This window comes from Fistularia commersonii, chromosome 34 (genome assembly GCF_037954325.1).
Source record: "Fistularia commersonii isolate RoL2024-O1a breed Wild chromosome 34, RoL_Fcom_v1.0, whole genome shotgun sequence".
NCBI lineage: Eukaryota > Metazoa > Chordata > Actinopteri > Syngnathiformes > Fistulariidae > Fistularia > Fistularia commersonii.
In genome coordinates this window covers 3,598,377-3,615,498 of record NC_141317.1, presented here as the reverse complement: position 1 = coordinate 3,615,498, position 17,122 = coordinate 3,598,377, and the positions used below count along the sequence as shown (strand labels likewise).

General features: G+C 42.4%; 2 protein-coding genes across 5 annotated transcripts; one reads left to right on the top strand and one right to left on the bottom strand.

Moving 5' to 3' along the window:
• Window positions 1–288: 288 nt before the first annotated feature.
• atxn7l2b (ataxin 7-like 2b) lies at window positions 289–7,570 on the top strand. 3 transcript variants are annotated; one of them, XM_086141834.1, is made up of 9 exons: window positions 289–400; window positions 2,017–2,088; window positions 2,191–2,503; window positions 2,785–3,065; window positions 3,613–3,695; window positions 3,847–4,049; window positions 4,312–4,492; window positions 4,730–4,851; window positions 5,656–7,570. In XM_086141834.1, exons 1-9 carry the CDS (start codon window positions 304–306, stop codon window positions 6,365–6,367), a joined length of 2,064 nt encoding a protein of 687 aa, XP_085997960.1. In that variant the 5' UTR covers window positions 289–303; the 3' UTR covers window positions 6,368–7,570. The 3 variants fall into 3 exon arrangements, with proteins under 3 accessions (XP_085997960.1, XP_085997961.1, XP_085997962.1); XM_086141835.1 differs by having other exon boundaries at window positions 4,315–4,492; window positions 5,656–6,500; XM_086141836.1 differs by lacking the exons at window positions 289–400; window positions 2,017–2,088 and having other exon boundaries at window positions 2,299–2,498; window positions 5,656–6,500.
• Window positions 7,571–8,112: 542 nt separating this feature from the next.
• Window positions 8,113–15,808, bottom strand: amigo1 (adhesion molecule with Ig-like domain 1). 2 transcript variants are annotated; one of them, XM_086141570.1, is made up of 2 exons: window positions 15,404–15,808; window positions 8,113–13,984 (listed from the first exon to the last, which is right to left on the bottom strand). In XM_086141570.1, exons 1-2 carry the CDS (start codon window positions 15,437–15,439, stop codon window positions 12,356–12,358), a joined length of 1,665 nt encoding a protein of 554 aa, XP_085997696.1. In that variant the 5' UTR covers window positions 15,440–15,808; the 3' UTR covers window positions 8,113–12,355. The 2 variants fall into 2 exon arrangements, with proteins under 2 accessions (XP_085997696.1, XP_085997697.1); XM_086141571.1 differs by lacking the exon at window positions 15,404–15,808 and adding an exon at window positions 15,153–15,371.
• Window positions 15,809–17,122: the final 1,314 nt, after the last annotated feature.

The window sequence follows — 17,122 nt, the reverse complement described above, 5'->3', positions numbered from 1 at the left end:
TAAAACCTATGGGGGCAACCTACTACATGTCTGTGAAGTGTCACTGCAGACGGAATATATGAGATACCCCGGCTGTAAATGTCAGTCAATATGATATATTAGGTTTTCTTAACTTTTCTTGCTATCCTAGTTGTGACAACTAGGATAATATCATAATATTCGTGGGAATGTGCCTATCTTGTTCTCACCTTACCTGCCGTTGAACTGGAGAGGGAACCCGCGGCTGCCCTGACGCTAGCGTCATGACGTCACTGAGGTGCGCGTGAACAGAGACCGTCATCTCGCGAACGCGCAAAAGCAGCAATGGCCGCACTCGATCACCGAAATCCTAATCTCGACGATTTTGTCGGATTAAATTGGAGTTGTTGGGTAGATAGGGTGAATGTTTTAACGCCTGACGGTGAGTCGCACTCTTGCCCCGAACCCTTTCCCTCGCTGTGCCATAATTCTCGTTTAACTGTGATTTATTTTTGTTCCAGACCCGCCGGAACGACATTAAGCGCAACCCAAACAAAAGACCCACCGGGTCCTAGTGCCGTGCGGTTTTGCCATTTTCTTTTGAAACAAAAACACATTAAGTTTTTTTTATGTCTTTAAATAGTCTTTAAAAGTCACATTGGCGAGTAACGTTTACCATATCGGTGGACGTACCCACAGACTGGTTTGCCCACAGCTCACTTTCAAAACAACACAGCCATACTACTTAAGAGGGATTTGTTTAGCTAGCTCTACCTTGCTAGCACCAAAATTGAATCATCGAAATAAAGAGACCCACAAAGAAACTGTTGATAATAAATGATTGTTTGATTCTAACAGGTCACATTATATCTAGATGAGATAAGTCAAAAGGAATTAAAGTTAAAGTCTAGAAAGCAATCCAACTTTCATCCCTAAATTCCTCTTCAGTTCTGTTCCACTGAGGGGATGATCCATTTAACATTTATTATTCATATTACTATTTTCCCATAGCCTCTGTCCTAGAGAACCCATCTTATTGACAAAATAGGATGGTTCCCATTTCCCCCATGTTTTCCTGTATATTTGTCAGCTGGAATCAAGCACTGAAACTGCAACTTGATGAAATCATGTGTCTATATAGACAACACTGAACTCAGCCCAAGCTAAATAAGTGATCTCTGCTTGAACACCACCTTTTTTTAGGCAGAACATATTCATCTGTGTCTTCCACGGTGGCTTCTGAGATAAAAGGAGCCTACACCAATTCATTGTTTTGATGGAACATAAATACTACAGATTGGGAAGCATGATGGGCACGTGGGTGAAATTCCCATAAAGCACAAGCCTTTGCAAAACCCGTCAACACATGAATAGATATTATTTACTTTAACATAGGTTATTTGTCACCGGAACCAGCCACACAGGCTTAGTGATTGCGCACAAACACCCAGAAACACCCTCTAAAGCTGATGGCAGAGGAAGGGATAAGAGTAAGGAATAACAAAAACAACAATGTTTTCCCGTTCGTGGTCAGGATCTCTTGAGACGGTCAGGGTGATTTGCAGATGAAACCAGATTTCATGTGTCTTTCAAACCTAGCAACTTGCTTACACAAATATCGCCCTGGCTTAGGATTTCAAATAGGAAAGACTGAAACACTGTACAGATAATACTGTGCAATGATAGTATAATAATAAGCGGTTTGAAAGAAGGAATGAAGGATGGTGTAGATGTTGAATGGAAGTGTGAAGCAGATGATTTCTGTGAGACCATTTACATGCCAATCTGTCATATTCTCTAAATAACTATGAAATCAGCAGGACTAATGAGCTATGTGTGACTGTAACTGAATCCAGAGATGATAAATGAACCTATGCGAGAATTACACCACCATTTTCCCTTTACGCAACCACTACATTTGACAGAAGGGGCCTTTCATTTTAAATGATATTTTAATAACAATGAAACTAACATGTTATGGTTCTTAATTCAAAAGGCTCTCAGGCCAGAAAACGCTTGTTCACATACAAAACATTCACTGTTTTGTTTCATGTCCAGCTGAGACCAGTGCTGAAGACAGCATCAAGTATGCAAGAAACCACTGTGAGACCATGACTCTCAGGAAAGAAGGTAAATAAATAATGGAACTTGATCATACCATCAATGTTCACTATCACATTAAGCTGCCGTCTCAACAAACCTTACTGAAATTAAATGTCATATTCTCTACAGATATGCACATATATGGTCAGTGCCCAGCGTATGATGATGTCTTGCTGGTAGTGTGCAGCCACTGTGACCAGCTGGTGAAACCCCAAGCCTTTGAGAAGCACTGTGAGAGGCGTCACAGTCCTCTCACTAAGATGTGCAGCCAGTCTTGTACCGTGGTTCCTCAGCAGCGCCCTCGCCCCGGTCAACCTATAAATATTTCTTCTTCTCGGGAGAGGGAGAAGGATAGCCAAGGTCATGAAACTGGTCCTCCCCTGTCAGCAGAGTTATCAGTTTACCAGCACAGGCCTCCCAAGGCTCAAAAACAGGCTGTGAGGTACCACTTAAGTTTGCTATTTTCAAAACAGTACACACATAGTGGAAAATACTTGTCCTGAATCTACATTTTTTGTTGCTCTCTTAGTGTCTATCAAACTGCTTGAGGACAAATGCCCTGTAGAATAGGGCAACATACTAGTATTATAGCGGATTAAAAAATTCATGACCTTATTGCTGTTTCTGAATTTTTAACACCTTCAGTATATCACTGATCTAGCTGCTCGATACCATCATGGAAGTAGTGAATGATCTGATGAATTAACTCTAACTCTCTTACAGTTTACCTTCAGCGGAGAAATATCCTCAGGAGAGCCCAATCCCACACAAGTCCAGCTCCATGCCTCTCCCCAGGGTTCCCAATTTGCACTCAGGGCCCCTGCCCTCTGGCCTCTCCACTTCCTCTACCTCTTCTTCAGAGAAAGCCCATGCACAGAAACCTACAGCTGGCCAGCTGAATCAGTCTGCCAGTCCTCTGCGAGGAATGAGAACTTACAGCCGGATTTACAAGAACACTGGCAGTAAGTCTTCTACAGGGCCAGTAGAGGTGCAGGTGAAGAAAGGTGAGTTATCCGCGCATCCGCAAGTGCGTTGGTTCTCTGCTAAATACCTCTTAGATTATACTTGGCTGTATTTAAACAGGCATATGTATTGATTAGCAGTAATATTTAATTTGCATTTATGTTTTAAGACCACTTTTGAAAATGGAAATACATTTTTTTTTTTGGGTTATTACTGGGGGGTACCACCCCCACCTCTTCCTCCCTGTGCTGTGCAGGCACAGTAATGCCCATCAGGAGTAGAGAGGCTTTGCAAGTAACATGACACAGTGTGGCCTTGAAACCACCTGTAAAAATATTTTTTTCAAAATCTCACACAAGATGAAAGGACCATCATAAATAGACATTGCAGACCTGTGCCTGTTTCACATCACGGCAGATTGCCATTATAATTCTGTTATAATTTAATCTATTCGTTTTGTAGTTTGATTCAAAAAAATAGTAGAACTGGTTCCAGTGTCATCAAAAATTGAGTGAAAACACTGAACCTGCTGCTTTTGCGCCACTGTTATTGCCTGACCTGTGCTTGCTTTTTCCCTCCCCCCTATAGAGAAAGAATGTGACCTGAACAAACACTGCTTTGGGGTTGATCGAGAAAGGAAGAAGCTTTGGAGCCGCAAGCTTGTCTGCAATGTAATCTCCCGTGACACGGCCTGGCCATATTCCTATGCGGAATTACACGTCCATATTATATCTGTTACTTTTAACACAGAGCTAAAAAGAGAAACCAATTTTATGTTGTACATGTTTAAAAGCTTTTCTCTGTGTTCTTACTCTGATGCAGAATGATGACATCCACCAGCAGCAGAGAGTGTCAGGTGCTCCCCAGGGTTTGGATCAGTTAGCAGTGGAGCAGAGAACCGCAGGTGGAGACACGGAGAAGGTCATCAAATCAAAAGAGAGGAAGCAGCATTCGGAAGCTCTTGAAGAAAAAAGGATTAGTTCGTGCAGGAAATACAACATCAATAGCAACTGCCACATTCTCAGGTATAGATTCTACATATAGAACATCTCCAACATCTTTTTTTTTTTGCATCATAACAATTTTACTGTAGGAGTAGCAAACATCTGGACAAATACAAAATTTAATTGCTTGAATAAATCCAAATTTTACTCAAAAAATTGTCTTACACTTCGATGCCGTAGAAAGTCATACACATTCTAGATTCTTAATGTCGTGACATTACAGCGATCAAGTCAAAGAAAACTGCATTCACTGTTTTGATTGTTATTTTTTTTGCCTTCAAAGCAGGTCCAGGGGTCCGTTAGAAAGCTCTTCAGATGAGGACCGTGATAGCACTCTGAAGGTGGAGGTTCAACCCCCATACCCCTTCAATCAGAAGCTGGTGTCTAGTGGGGAGAGTGAGAGTGATGAGCCGGAGGACGCAACAGACCTTCCCGCCACATCCTGGCACCCAAAACCTCTTGGTGTGAGTGTGCAAACATACAGAAGCAAAGTTGCAGCCAATCGATTGGGTTGTAACGTTCATAAGCGCAATGAATTCATGTTTCAAATCAACCATTTTCGATGATAGCTTGGAAGAAAATCATTTTTTCTCTGCGAGTTTGCTCAACCTGTTATATTTTAAATGTGGGAGAGGGCACTGTATTTGATGACTGTCATAGTTCGAAATCTTGAAAGTGAAACAGTGTGTTTTTGTCTGTAGCTATGCACATTTGGATGTCGCACACTGGGCTGCAGTATCTTCACCTTTGACAGGCGTTTGCACCACCTGCGGGTTGCTCTCAGTGCCATGCTGGAGCACCATGTCAGCACACACCTGTGGAAGTGAGTGTCAGTACAAATCGGGTGAGGGGGTATGACCTAGACTGACAGATACACAGAGACATGTTTATATAAGAGTAGACGGCTTGTAATGCTACATGGATAGAAGTGGGCTACAACAAAACGGAAACAGCTTATCTGGCCTCCCCCGCCTTCGCTTATCTTCATTTCCTCAAAAGATAAAGGGAAGTAAAATAGTTACAAATTATAGGACTTTGTAAGCAAATACACAAATGTATAACCAGATGCAATATGATAAAAAAGAATAGTAAGACTAACTAGATCTAAATTTCAACCACCACCGTTTTTCTTTGGCCAGTCTAATACTGGCTATAATTCAGTTTTAAGTTTTAAAATTTTTTGTTGAGTGGTTTGAAATGTGCAGTCACATTTCTAGACTTGAGTATGTTTGATGTGATCGTGTTTTCTTATTGAAATAACAAAAAACTGGAATTTCGACAGTTCTGTTGTTGTTAGTCAGTCCACACATGTACAACCATGCCTCGCCTAAAGTCACTGACTTTCATTTTATCAAGTGACAGATTCGGCCTGCACTTTTGTATATATCCCTGCTCTCGAGTGTATTTATGGAGTTACTTTTCAGAATGCCAGCAAGGACTATTTTTCAGATTCAATTTCAGGGATGTTCAGGGCCACCTTGGAGTTTCAGACAACAGATAATGCATCACGTAATAATATTTGTATGAAGCGGATTAATTGCTGGAGCGTTAAAGAAAAGTAATTCTGCATTCTTTTTAGTCACTTGAAGGAAGGTGATCAGTTTTGTGATATTCCATAAAATTACAGGACCATGCCCGAAGTGTCATCTGGTCTCAGGCCACCTGTCAGGACTGGGACTAGATGCTCCAATATTACGGAGTCCAGCAGCCTTGAATCTACCTCACTTGGACACCCGGAAACCAAAAGCAGCCCTCATACTCACATTACAAACACAACCTCTTCCTGCACCACTAAGAGCCTTCAACTTGGCTGGCAGCGCCAACCTGTCACCCCGACATCCGGCAAACAGGAGGGCACGTTACGAGATGCAAGTGCAAAACATAAAGCTGCCACGTTCTCAAACAGCAGGGACAGCAAATCCTCTAGAAGCATCAGGGACCCCCTCCTCCACGAGAAAGCCCAGCCAAAGATGACCTCCTCTCACAGGCCATTCAACTGTATTTTCTCACAGGGAAAAAAGCCACTACAGCCTTCAGAGAGACACTTGTCAAGTCCAGAGAAGCGATCCGCGCTCTCTGTTTCTCACCAAACCACTCACAGCTCCCCCCACTGTATAGCGAGGCCCCCGGGGATTCAGAAAAAGGCGTCGAGCTATGACCACAAGGCAGGGCAGAAGAGGAAAGTCAGCAGCGGATCTCAACCCCTCAGCCCCTCGCTGTCCAGAACCTTCAAGTGTCAGCGCTTGTCCTCCCCTCCCTGTTCAAGTTTACTCTCCTGGAAGAGAAAGAGCATCAATGATGTGGTGTCTTTGGGCTCTGAAAAAAAATCGGACCCCTAGAGAGAACGTATGGTAGCGAGCGGTTCCATGATATACATTAGATGTCACATCATCAGTGCATTTTGAATGATGCGGATCTTCTCATTCAACCCGAGACAGACGTGAATATCTTTGCACATATTTCCGATCGGTATCCGATCACAATTTTTTTTTGTTCTTTGAACATTTCTTCGATCTCGTCTCTTGTTTCACAAAGATGCCAGAATCGAAAATTTCAATTTGAAGAAGTGGTCTAGGTTTGCGACCAACATCGTGTGGGTTTGTGCATCTGTATGTGCGTTTTGGTTTTTCTCTCTGGTCTAGATGTGGATGTTTCCTTCCTTTTTTTATGAAGGACATCAGGAACGACAGTTAGTATAGTAATACATGTTTATGTCATTGACAAATATGGAATTTTTCCACATACTTAAAGGTCTCCGTTCATTTCTTAAGAATATAAAAATACCTCAAGCTACTTATCTATTTGATAAAAAGAAACGTAATTTATTGGCAAAGCAAAATCCCGATTCATAGCATTTTTTTTTTTTTTTTTTTTGACCTTTAGCGGAAAGACAGAGTCCACACAAAATTAATGCGATGTGTGTCAGAATCCCATGTGACGTGTCACTTATCATGTAGGTTGTATTTAAATAGTTAAAGATAGCGAAATAGAAATTTTGATCAGTTTTCTTGCTCAGGAAGGCTCTTTCTAATTGTTACTTGCGTTCATGTGACACATTGACAAGGAATTGAAAATCATCGCAACACCAGCCACTTTTTGAAAAGCACATTTCCCGACTGGGAACTTGGAATGAATTGCTTGGGTCCCTTTTAAATGCATGCAATATAATTCCACATGTATCGCAAAATGCTGGGAAATATAGGACCACTTTTGTTTTTCAGTATGTCGCAAACTATTTTGAATGATTACACTTTGTCAAAGATGAAAAATTTGATTTCTGTTTTATACAAATATGTATTGCCCTCATATTGAAAGAACTCAGGTAATCACTAGTTCTAAAATACTTTCAACTGATATTTTCTATGCTTAAATTTCCGATGTCATTTCTTCTATAGTCTATTTATATAGGTATTTTGTTTAAAAAATAAAAAGTCCTAATATTATGTTTGACCCTATTCATTTGTAAATAATCTACCAAGATATTTTTTAAATGTTTAAATATCAAAATGTTACGACTCTTCAATAAAAGCGTGAGAGATTGTGCAGTACTTCATTTTGGCCGCTAGATGACATCAGACCAACGACTAAGAAAAAACAGCCCCACGGAGCCTCAGCTATACTTGGGTCACACGAAGTCAGTGCGTGTTAACACTTAAAAATGAAGTATCAGGCCGATCAATTTAAAATCATAAGCAGTTTTCTATGATCTTTCACCATAGATGGCATGTGATTGACATTAATATAATGTGATAATCTGCACATGCACTGCAGAACCATTGGCAAAGACCATATTCCTGCAACACTCAAAAAATATGTGGCCTCCACTTGTATTGCATTATCTTGTGTTTTCGAAGCGCTTTACACTGAATTACACTCACACAGTCACACAATCACACACACACACACAGATGATGGCAAAGCCGTAAAACAAGCAAAATGCAGTTCAGACCAACAGGAACAACTGGGTTTTCAATCGGTTTCCTGCTTGAGTGCACGTAGACCGGACCATTCGGGAATCAAACCCTCAACCTCCTGATAGGAGCAACATCTTCACAAATCGGTCAATAATGGAGGCAACACAATATCTCAGTCTGGATCTTTTATTGTAACAATCAATCAATCAATCAATCAATGTATCTTCATATAGCTTTAGTGCCAAATAAGAAGGATTTGTCCTGCAGTCCAAGAAGTTTGAGTACGCTCCATGAAAAGCCTTTCCGCGTCAGCTGAGGTCTTTGTGGCTGCAGGAATGGAACCACCCAGCTCATCTTTGCAACAATAGTCAATAAAGCATGTGTGTGCGTGCGCAAACTCTGTGTCTGCGCTGTAGAAGCACCTTTTGAGACCAATGAGCTATTTGTTTATCACATCTGGGATGTTTCTGTGAATGCTATCACATGTCAGTTAAGGAAATATCAATATCTGTCTTGATCTGTGGACTTTTTTTAAATAGCAAAGGGCGAGGGAGCTTCACTGCAAAAAGGATCTAAATTGCAGCTCTGTTCTTAAAACGTGTGACATTTAAAATTTAAATGCGCATCATTCCGAAAAGACGTGTTTTATTAAGACAGAAATGCTGTTGCTTTCATTCCCTGTTAACCAGCAGTGTCTTTTGGAAAACCTTTGCCTGCAACCTCCCTCATCTTCAACACTGCCAGTGAGTCATCGGCCTTCCACTGACTTTGTCACCAATCTACTGCTTACAATTTCCTCTTATGGCTTTATGAGCTAAATGAAATACAGACTGAAAATATTTTGCGGCTACATAATCACTGATTATTGGTGCGTATCTTTTTTCAGTGATTTCACAAAAATCCTGATGCCTTTTATTTTATACATGTTCATATACTTTTTAACATTTCAAAACACTCTTCAGCAGAGCCAATTGCAAAATACACCATCTTTCAATTAGAAAATAATAATCATCAAATAAATAAATCCCACCCTTTTTTTTAAAAAATAAATGTTTATGTCGAGACTTGAACGCTGGAACAACAAACATGGTGCAGTGGCAGACGATGCAAAATGATTAACAAGAGATTACACAAGAATACAGTCGGCACACTGACAGAACATTGCAGTACGACTAAGCAATACTAAACACGGGAAAGTGAATCTTAATACATTTATATATACTTATATAGACATATATAGGAAGGCAGATCTGCTTTGGATGGTACAAAGCCTTTCGTCTCCTCTAACTTTAGAAAGTTGCGAAAGCACTTGGGCACAGAACTTCTGAGACATGTGGGAGGCTTCTCGTCGGACAGGACAGGACAGACTCGACTTTACGGGGGTTTACTTGGTAAAAGCTGCGTGTTTCAGCCGTGTGTATTTTTTATTTTTTATTTTGATATAATTTTTAAAAATGTACAGCTTGACATGCCGCCTTGAGACACCAGAGGGGCGTAGACTGATCCCGCAATGACAAAAAAGGGCCCGATCTGTCTTTATCGATACTGAGTGGATTTCTTCGCCGACTTGTGCTAAATGCGGCCGTATTTAAGAGCTTCCAGTGGTATTTTTCGCTGCTCCCCGTTTCCCAACCTGGCGTTTCGATGTGAGAGCGTGGAATGATTCATACACCACCTCTCCGATAAGTGTGACTTCCTATTCTCACCCACACAGGAGATGCTGTGGTGCGCACAGCAACTGCAAATATTCTGCAGATTCTGCCAATTTCGCATAAAGACCCAATGCAGCCACTCTGGAACCTCGGTCGAAGTGCCTCCGATTAAGTTCTGAAACAAACTCGATGAGCTAGAAAACTTAAAAACACCCGGCATTGAATACACTTCTCCCATCCTTAGACATTCAATGACAGAAACGGAAATTTCTCTTGCATCAACTACTGACTCTTGAGTGGGACTACATTCATGGTCTAGATGAGCGATTGCTTGTGAATTCAGGTGAGGAAGCCTTGCACGTCAACGCCCGGACTGAAGTAAGGCTGTCCATGTACGAGCAGCCGAGACAATGGCTTTGTGTTCCCCTGACTTACAATAACACACCTTTCTCTTCCATCTCCAAGAGAGAACAATGCGGTTTGCAGGGGACACGTAACCCCCTAATGAAAGGTGCAATTACTATTTCACTGTATGTCGGTTAAGACTCGTGGTATCACGACTCAGATCGGTAACAGTTTAACGAAATCACGCCTCCTCTATTTTATGAGAACCTGCGTGCATGGTGAGTCCAAGTTGATATATTCATTGGTTTAAGATCGTGAATTGCCTGCTTCATAAGAGGTTTTCTTCCAACAGCCACAAACTTTGTACCTGTTGAATAATGGCACAGATTTTTTTGACTTTTGACTTTTCTATCAGAAAATGGGCATTCAAAAATATGTTACTATAATGTTACTTTTCTTTCTTTCTTGAATTATAAAAACTATTGGAGTTATTTATTTACTCATCGCGGTCAAAGGACTGGCCAGTGGTTATGCATCACTTTCACTTTGAACGCAATAAACTCAGTGGAAAATTCATGAGAAAAGGTCCTGAATTTGCGGAGTCCTGGAGCGGTGGGTCGTAATATTAACGAATTAATGCACATCCTAAATGACTTAACTGCTATTGAACATCTAATTTATTTCATAAAAAAAAATCGATAATAGAAAAACATTTTTCATTCATAGCACTGAAATGGAAAACGGGTTAAGAATTTGTCTTGAATATCTTCAAGAGCTACTAAGGGGTTTATCATTTGTTAAGAGTGAGGAAAATTAATTTGGAGGAAAGTTGCAACACAGTTGGTAATAATATAATTAGGGCAAATAATTGCAATATATGGAAAAGGAATGGACGACGCCTGACCTCGGAATAAAAATATCAGTGGAGAAAATGAAACCATTTTCTTGAACAGAGTTCATCTACCGCAGACCCCCTGAAGCTGAAAATGCCTTACATTTTAACCTGAGCTTATGCGTTTTGACAAAATAAAACACTCTGAAAATTGTAATAACCATTTTTTTATGGAAAAAACAAAATAAAATATATGAGTACCTATTGATTTCCTCTATAGAACGACTGCGTTTAAAATACACTGGGATATTTCCACCCGAGTGAAACTCGAGTTTTTAAATCTTACAAATGGAGCACATGAGAGTGAAATATTCTGCTATTTTTAGCTTAAAAATCACAGGTTCTTTTCCAGATTGCACATTACTACATTGGAATGGAGAAATTAAATTGAGCTACCAAGGGATTTAACTTTAAGTGTGTAATTGAGAGGAATAAATGTAGTGATTTGGCCTGAAATCGGAATTGAATTCTGGGTTTTCACATGAAACAGAAGCACAGGTGGCATTTTTAGATATTTCCGTAAACCAATTTGAGGCAAAAGTAGTAGTAGTAGTTTGTAGAGTCAGAAGGCTTCCCTGCATTTTAACACTTGTAATACTTATAATATTTATAATTTTCAGAGTTTCTTTTACCCAAACTGCTGATGAAAACAGCCCGGGCGTTCATATCTTGATACAGTTATACATGGTCATCTCCTACAAGATGGACATCTATGTGATACCATATAATTGTAAGCAGGAAAACATATTTATCTTCTATATTACTGCACATTATGATGAAGATGCATAACCACTGGCCTGATTATCTGCTTCTGAGTGAACTAAGTGGGGATAGAAATGACCTTACTGGCCTCCTAATAACATATATTTAAAAAGCGGGTCTCTCCATTACGTGACTAAGCATAAGATCGATCTATATTGGCTTAAATCAACTCACAGAGAGCTCGGGGATATCGTATCATGCAAGATTGTGGCGTGCCGCCTCTTGAAAAGACTCAAGATTAACGACAGATGTATTCATACCCCTCACAGCGATGTGTCGGATCCCTGTGTAGTTGGAGGAGGGCTTACTGGACCTATGCTACCATGTTTACGTCATTAATAGATGCAACGTAGTCTATCCCTTTTGTAATAAATCTGAATATGACATCTACTGTGTCAACGAACCTTCAGCGTGAGGATCGTGTGAATTTCTCAAGCCGTTGTCATTTATGCTGTTTATCGTCACATCCTGAGTGCTCATACTGACATCATCTACAGTAAATTCTAGTAAGACTTCAGTATTTTCCGACAACACCGCCGAGCCTTCACAGTATGTATATTAAGTGCTACAGATTAGAATGCTGGAAAAAAGTCCTGTGATTGTTCTTGTCGACGGCAAAAGCGGTTATTTTGTATTATTATTTCCATTTCGCCAAGGACAACAAACATCCTTTGTCTGTTTTTCTATTTTTCTCCCACAGGGTTAACAGCGACCCCGACGGCGCCGGGTCGCGTGGCTCCTACGGTCCTTCCTGCTCTCCTCTCAGACCACCATCGGAGTGTCAGAGAAAACGGAGCTGATCGACTCTGCTACCGACTTCTTCCTCTTTCCCTTCATGAGAGATCCGGCCTCGCCGTCGAGATCGTCTTCCTCGTCGTCCTCGTCCCGATCCCCGTTGGGGTTCAGCTTGCCGTTCTGGCCTTGCAGGTCCTTGGAGTCGATGAAAGCCACGTGCCTGTTGAGCTCTGCCTTGAGTGCAGGATCCTCGTGGGTCGGCGTCACGCTGAGCATTGAAGAGTGGATGCTGTCCTCTCCTCGGGTCTTACCCTTGTTCGGGCAGCAGAAGCAACGGCACGGCGTCAGGTAAAGGTACATGAGCACGAGCACGACACTGGCCAGGCAGCCCACCAATGTGGTGTACGCCGTGTTAAGAGTTTCTCCACCCCCGTGCATGGTGAAGTTGTGAACCTTGAGAACCACGTAGATGGTCTCGTTGAGCGCCTCGCTCATCGCCAGGCAAGTGTAGGTTCCGGAGTCCTCGGATCTCACCGGGCTGATCTGGAGACTCCCGTCCGGCAGGACTTTGGCGGTCTGGTTGCTCCCGGCTGTGACCAACAAATTCCCGGGCAACATCCAGGTCTTTACCATGCCCCTGTTTTTGGTGTCGCAGCCGAGGGTGAGTGTTTGCTCGAGGAAGGCCTCTTCGTCCGCTTCCTTGAACGTGCTGCAGTTCATGCTGTCGCCGATGAGATCGAACACATCGACCTGAGTCTTCTGCGGGCCGGGTAGAACGCACGTGTAGTTGTCCTTGAAGTCCACGGCCGAGTTGAGCTTCCGGATGTACCAGTGAGCTAAGAGTGTATAGAGATCACAGTGACACAGCAGAGGATTATTGTGGAAGTAGAGGCCGTTTTTAATCCACGCAGGTAAAACCCGGAGCTCGTCGATAGGCAATATTTTGATCTTGTTGGACGACACATCCAGGAGGCTGAGTTTCTCCAAACGGGACTTTTCCTTGACTAGCTCCGCGGGGAAGCGGGATATTTGGTTCTGGCTAAGATAGAGCTTCTGAAGGTTGATCATGCTAATAAAGGCTGTGCGATCGATCTGGGAAATATGATTATTGTACAGTAACAGAACCTCGAGATTGACCAAAGGCTCAAAGACGAACTCGTCCAGCTGTCGCAAACTGTTGGACGACAGGTCCAAGTAGCGCAGCTGCTTCACGTAGATGAACGCCTCCGCCGACAGGAAGTGGAGACCATTGTGGCTGAGCAAGAGGTTATGGAGCTTGAGAAGCTTCACCGGGGTCCACTCTGACCGCAGCCGCGCAATCTCATTGTAGCTGAGATCCAGCACGGCCGTGTACTGGGGGATTCCGGTCGGGACGACGGTCAGATTCATCTTGGAGCAGCTCACTATGTTCGAGGCACAGATGCAAGTTTTATGGCAATTTAAGGTGGATCCCGTCGTCCCGGGGAGCCAGAGGAGGGTCACGCAGATGGCGAGGAACAGGGCCCGCCTCGAGCGCTCGCTCCAAGGACGTGACGTTTCCAACAGGCTCTCGCCTGTCCAGGTGGACGGCTGCGACATTCTCGGGAGGGTTACCATGATCTCTGGAACGGGTGCAGAGGGGCAGCCGGAGGCTTCCCGGACATTGCTGATAGACGGCTGGAAATAAGAAGGAAAAAGAAAGACAATCAATCAAAGAATTTACAGAATCCCTTTTACTGAAAACCCAATCATGAACAGATTTGCTGCTTTATTGTCGCAAGGTCATTTGTCCTGGGTGGGAGTAAAAGTGGAACGTCAGAGCACGACACGTGATTTGTATCTCCAGAATCTTACAAATATCAATATCTAGTCTATTAACTTTAAGTGCAGTGACGTTGCTGTGGGTTTATGTCGTGTTGATGGAGCTGGGGTCTAAATTCAAAAGGAGATACACCAAAAAGAATTACATATGAATACATTTTTACTGAATATGGAAGAACAAAATGGTAAAAACTTGGATGTTACTTTGTTCTCTTAAGTGTTCCTGCGCTGCATGTGAATTAAGTAATGGCTCAGGTGGCCTTTCCCTCTTCCTGTAAAACAAAGGTTGAGTTTTGTATCATCTTCGGAAACAAATGCTGTTTTCCTTTTCTTCTTTTTTCACCTGTACTGAAACAAAAAGTCACATCTACTGGTCATACTGCGTAATCCTGATGTGAGCTGGTGCCGATTTTCAAATTGCCCCAGACGGCAGAGCCTCCTCTGAGAGTTTTAATGCAAACAGATCCGTAACTTTTACATTTCCACAGAACGAGTAACTTGCTTTCTACCTGGTCGTGTATCCACGGACGCCACAGCACTTGCACTCATCTAATGAGTTAATATCGACATTATCTCATGTTTGCTTTGTTATTTTAACGCTCATATCTTTATCGTTCACATTATTAAATGATACTTAAATTGTAAATTGTTCAAACACTACAAATCTCAACTCCATTTCTTTGTTTTTCCTGCCTATGAATTAAATACAATGCAAATCAACAAGCAGCAATAAAACAATAAGACTACAAAATATTATTTGCAAACATGTGAATTCATCCCAATTAGCAGAGAAGAAGATAACTAAGCGTGCAACAGTCCAGTCGTGCATTTTTGCTTTCTCCTTAGACAAAATGCACCTTTGCACCGGGGTCACCCTGCAGCCTGCAAAAACTTCGATTTGGATTTGCAAATCGCCTGTTATTTTTCCTTCCACCTATATACAAGCACACACACACACACATACACATACACACTTACACACACATACACACATGCGAGTTATTGACGTGCATTCGAGACTTGCATTGATTTTCTTCCTCTCGCTTTCTTTTCCTCGCCATCTTCCCTGACCATTATGTCATGTTTACAAAAATAATATAAGAATAGACGCCATTCTTAATTCAGAATTGCACTTGTCCGAGCGTGCAGGCGCACACGGGCATTCGCACTGCGCCATTCCCAACAACAACAAAAAAAAAAAAAACAAAAAAAAAAAACAAACGCGTGTTGCGGGAGACAGACAACCGAGAGAAGCCGCGGTTGCTTCCCGCCTACCTTCCTCCGGGACGCGGTGATGTCGTCGGCTCTCATGTGCGCGGCTCCGCGTCTTGTTTGCGCCGCCGCTGCATGGAGATGCTCCGGTTTGCTGCGTCCTGCGGCGGCGGCGGCGGCGGGGATGCGGGAGGAAGGAGCGTGCCGAGGGAGATCCTCGCCGATGTTAATCCACGAAGCATGCAGTACCCGGGGAGAAAGAAGAAAAAAAAAAAAAACAAGGAAAAAGATAAAAACTGTTATGTAAAACCAAGACGTTCCCTTAACTACCTCCGATTTGTATTTAATCCGGAAATGCGTTCACATGTCTGCTCATCCTTTTCACCAGATAATTGGCGCATTTTTCCCATCTGAACCCCCTCTTCTTCCCCGGACCCCCTCCCCACTCACTCTCTCTCACACGCACACGCACATACATCCGCGCGTCTCCTCCTTGGCCCGCTCTTGTCCCTTTGGATTAACCCCCCCCACCCCCCCACAACAATGAGAGCGGTAGGGGTTTTAACGTGGTGCCGGGGAAGGGAGACCCCGCGGGGCCAGAAGGCGCTGCTCGGAACCGGAGGCGACCTCACGGAGGTGTCCGAGCCGCTGCGGCTAGAAAAGGCGGATGGACACACGAGATAGAGTGAGCAGTCTGTGTCGGAAGGGTCCACACACACACACACACACACACACACACACACACACACACACACACACACACACACACACACACACACACACACACACACACACACACTCAGCACCTGGAACACCTCATGTAAGCTTTGAATTTTCCACTTATCTATCTATCTATCTATCTATCTATCTATCTATCTATCTATCTATCTATCTGGAGAGAGATATGTCTTCAGAAATAACAAGTGGCTTCTATTCATACTATCTATTTATTCTATTTATATAGTCAAGTCATGTCAGATTGTATTTATGTATGGCGGCAAATCCCAACAGTCATCTCATGACCGCAATCTTTAAAATGGTTTATAGAAACTTGGAGCGGCTGAATCTACCCCTTTGCCGGGCAGAAAAGTTGGACATATCCAAGCTCAGTGAGGGACGGCCTTCTGTCTTGATCAGTTGGGGTAGAAAGAGAGCGTTGGGAGGGACGGGTACAAACGATTTCATATTAATAATAACAGTTGTACTAAGAGTCACACGGTTCTAGCTGATATAATACAATAATAGCTTAAATATCCATAAAGGAAATCACGGTGAATCCAGGGGACTCTCATATAGCCCGCCTGCTTTGCCATCCCTGCATGGTCCCTGTTGGGTTTATTAACTCACAGAACCTGATGATAAGTTGGTGATTCAGCTTTAATAGACTCACTAAAATGCATATTTTAACATTTTCACATGTCAAGGGTTTAACTATGAGATAACTATGAGACACGCATTTACCTCAGCAAAGACTTCTTCCTGCAATGATGTCCTCATCTCTCCTCTCTGTTGATGAATTTGATGGAGTCTTGTTTATGGATGCTGTGTGAGTAGGGATGACAAAACTTATTAAAGTCAAATGTCTTGAAAAGTTGGATGGTGTTTGCTTTGGCAGGTGAAAGAAGCAAATTGAAACATATTGAACAGCGGGCAGATTCCCAAACGAGTTGTTTTTCCAGTGCCAAATAAATTCTGTGAAAGAGATTCATCTCTTCTCCAGGTTTAAAAAAAAAAAAAAAACACAAAACAAATGGTTGGTGGTAACATTTTGAACAATCTTAT

Coding starts and splice junctions, on each gene's coding strand:
- atxn7l2b (XM_086141834.1), top strand. CDS start 304: ATGGCCGCACTCGATCACCGAAATCCTAATCTCGACGATTTTGTCGGA. Junction 2,504..2,784: donor GCTCAAAAACAGGCTGTGAG/GTACCACTTAAG, acceptor ACTCTCTTACAG/TTTACCTTCAGCGGAGAAAT. Junction 4,493..4,729: donor GGCACCCAAAACCTCTTGGT/GTGAGTGTGCAA, acceptor TTTTGTCTGTAG/CTATGCACATTTGGATGTCG.
- amigo1 (XM_086141570.1), bottom strand. CDS start 15,439: ATGAGAGCCGACGACATCACCGCGTCCCGGAGGAAG. Junction 13,985..15,403: donor TCACCGCGTCCCGGAGGAAG/GTAGGCGGGAAG, acceptor TCTTATTTCCAG/CCGTCTATCAGCAATGTCCG.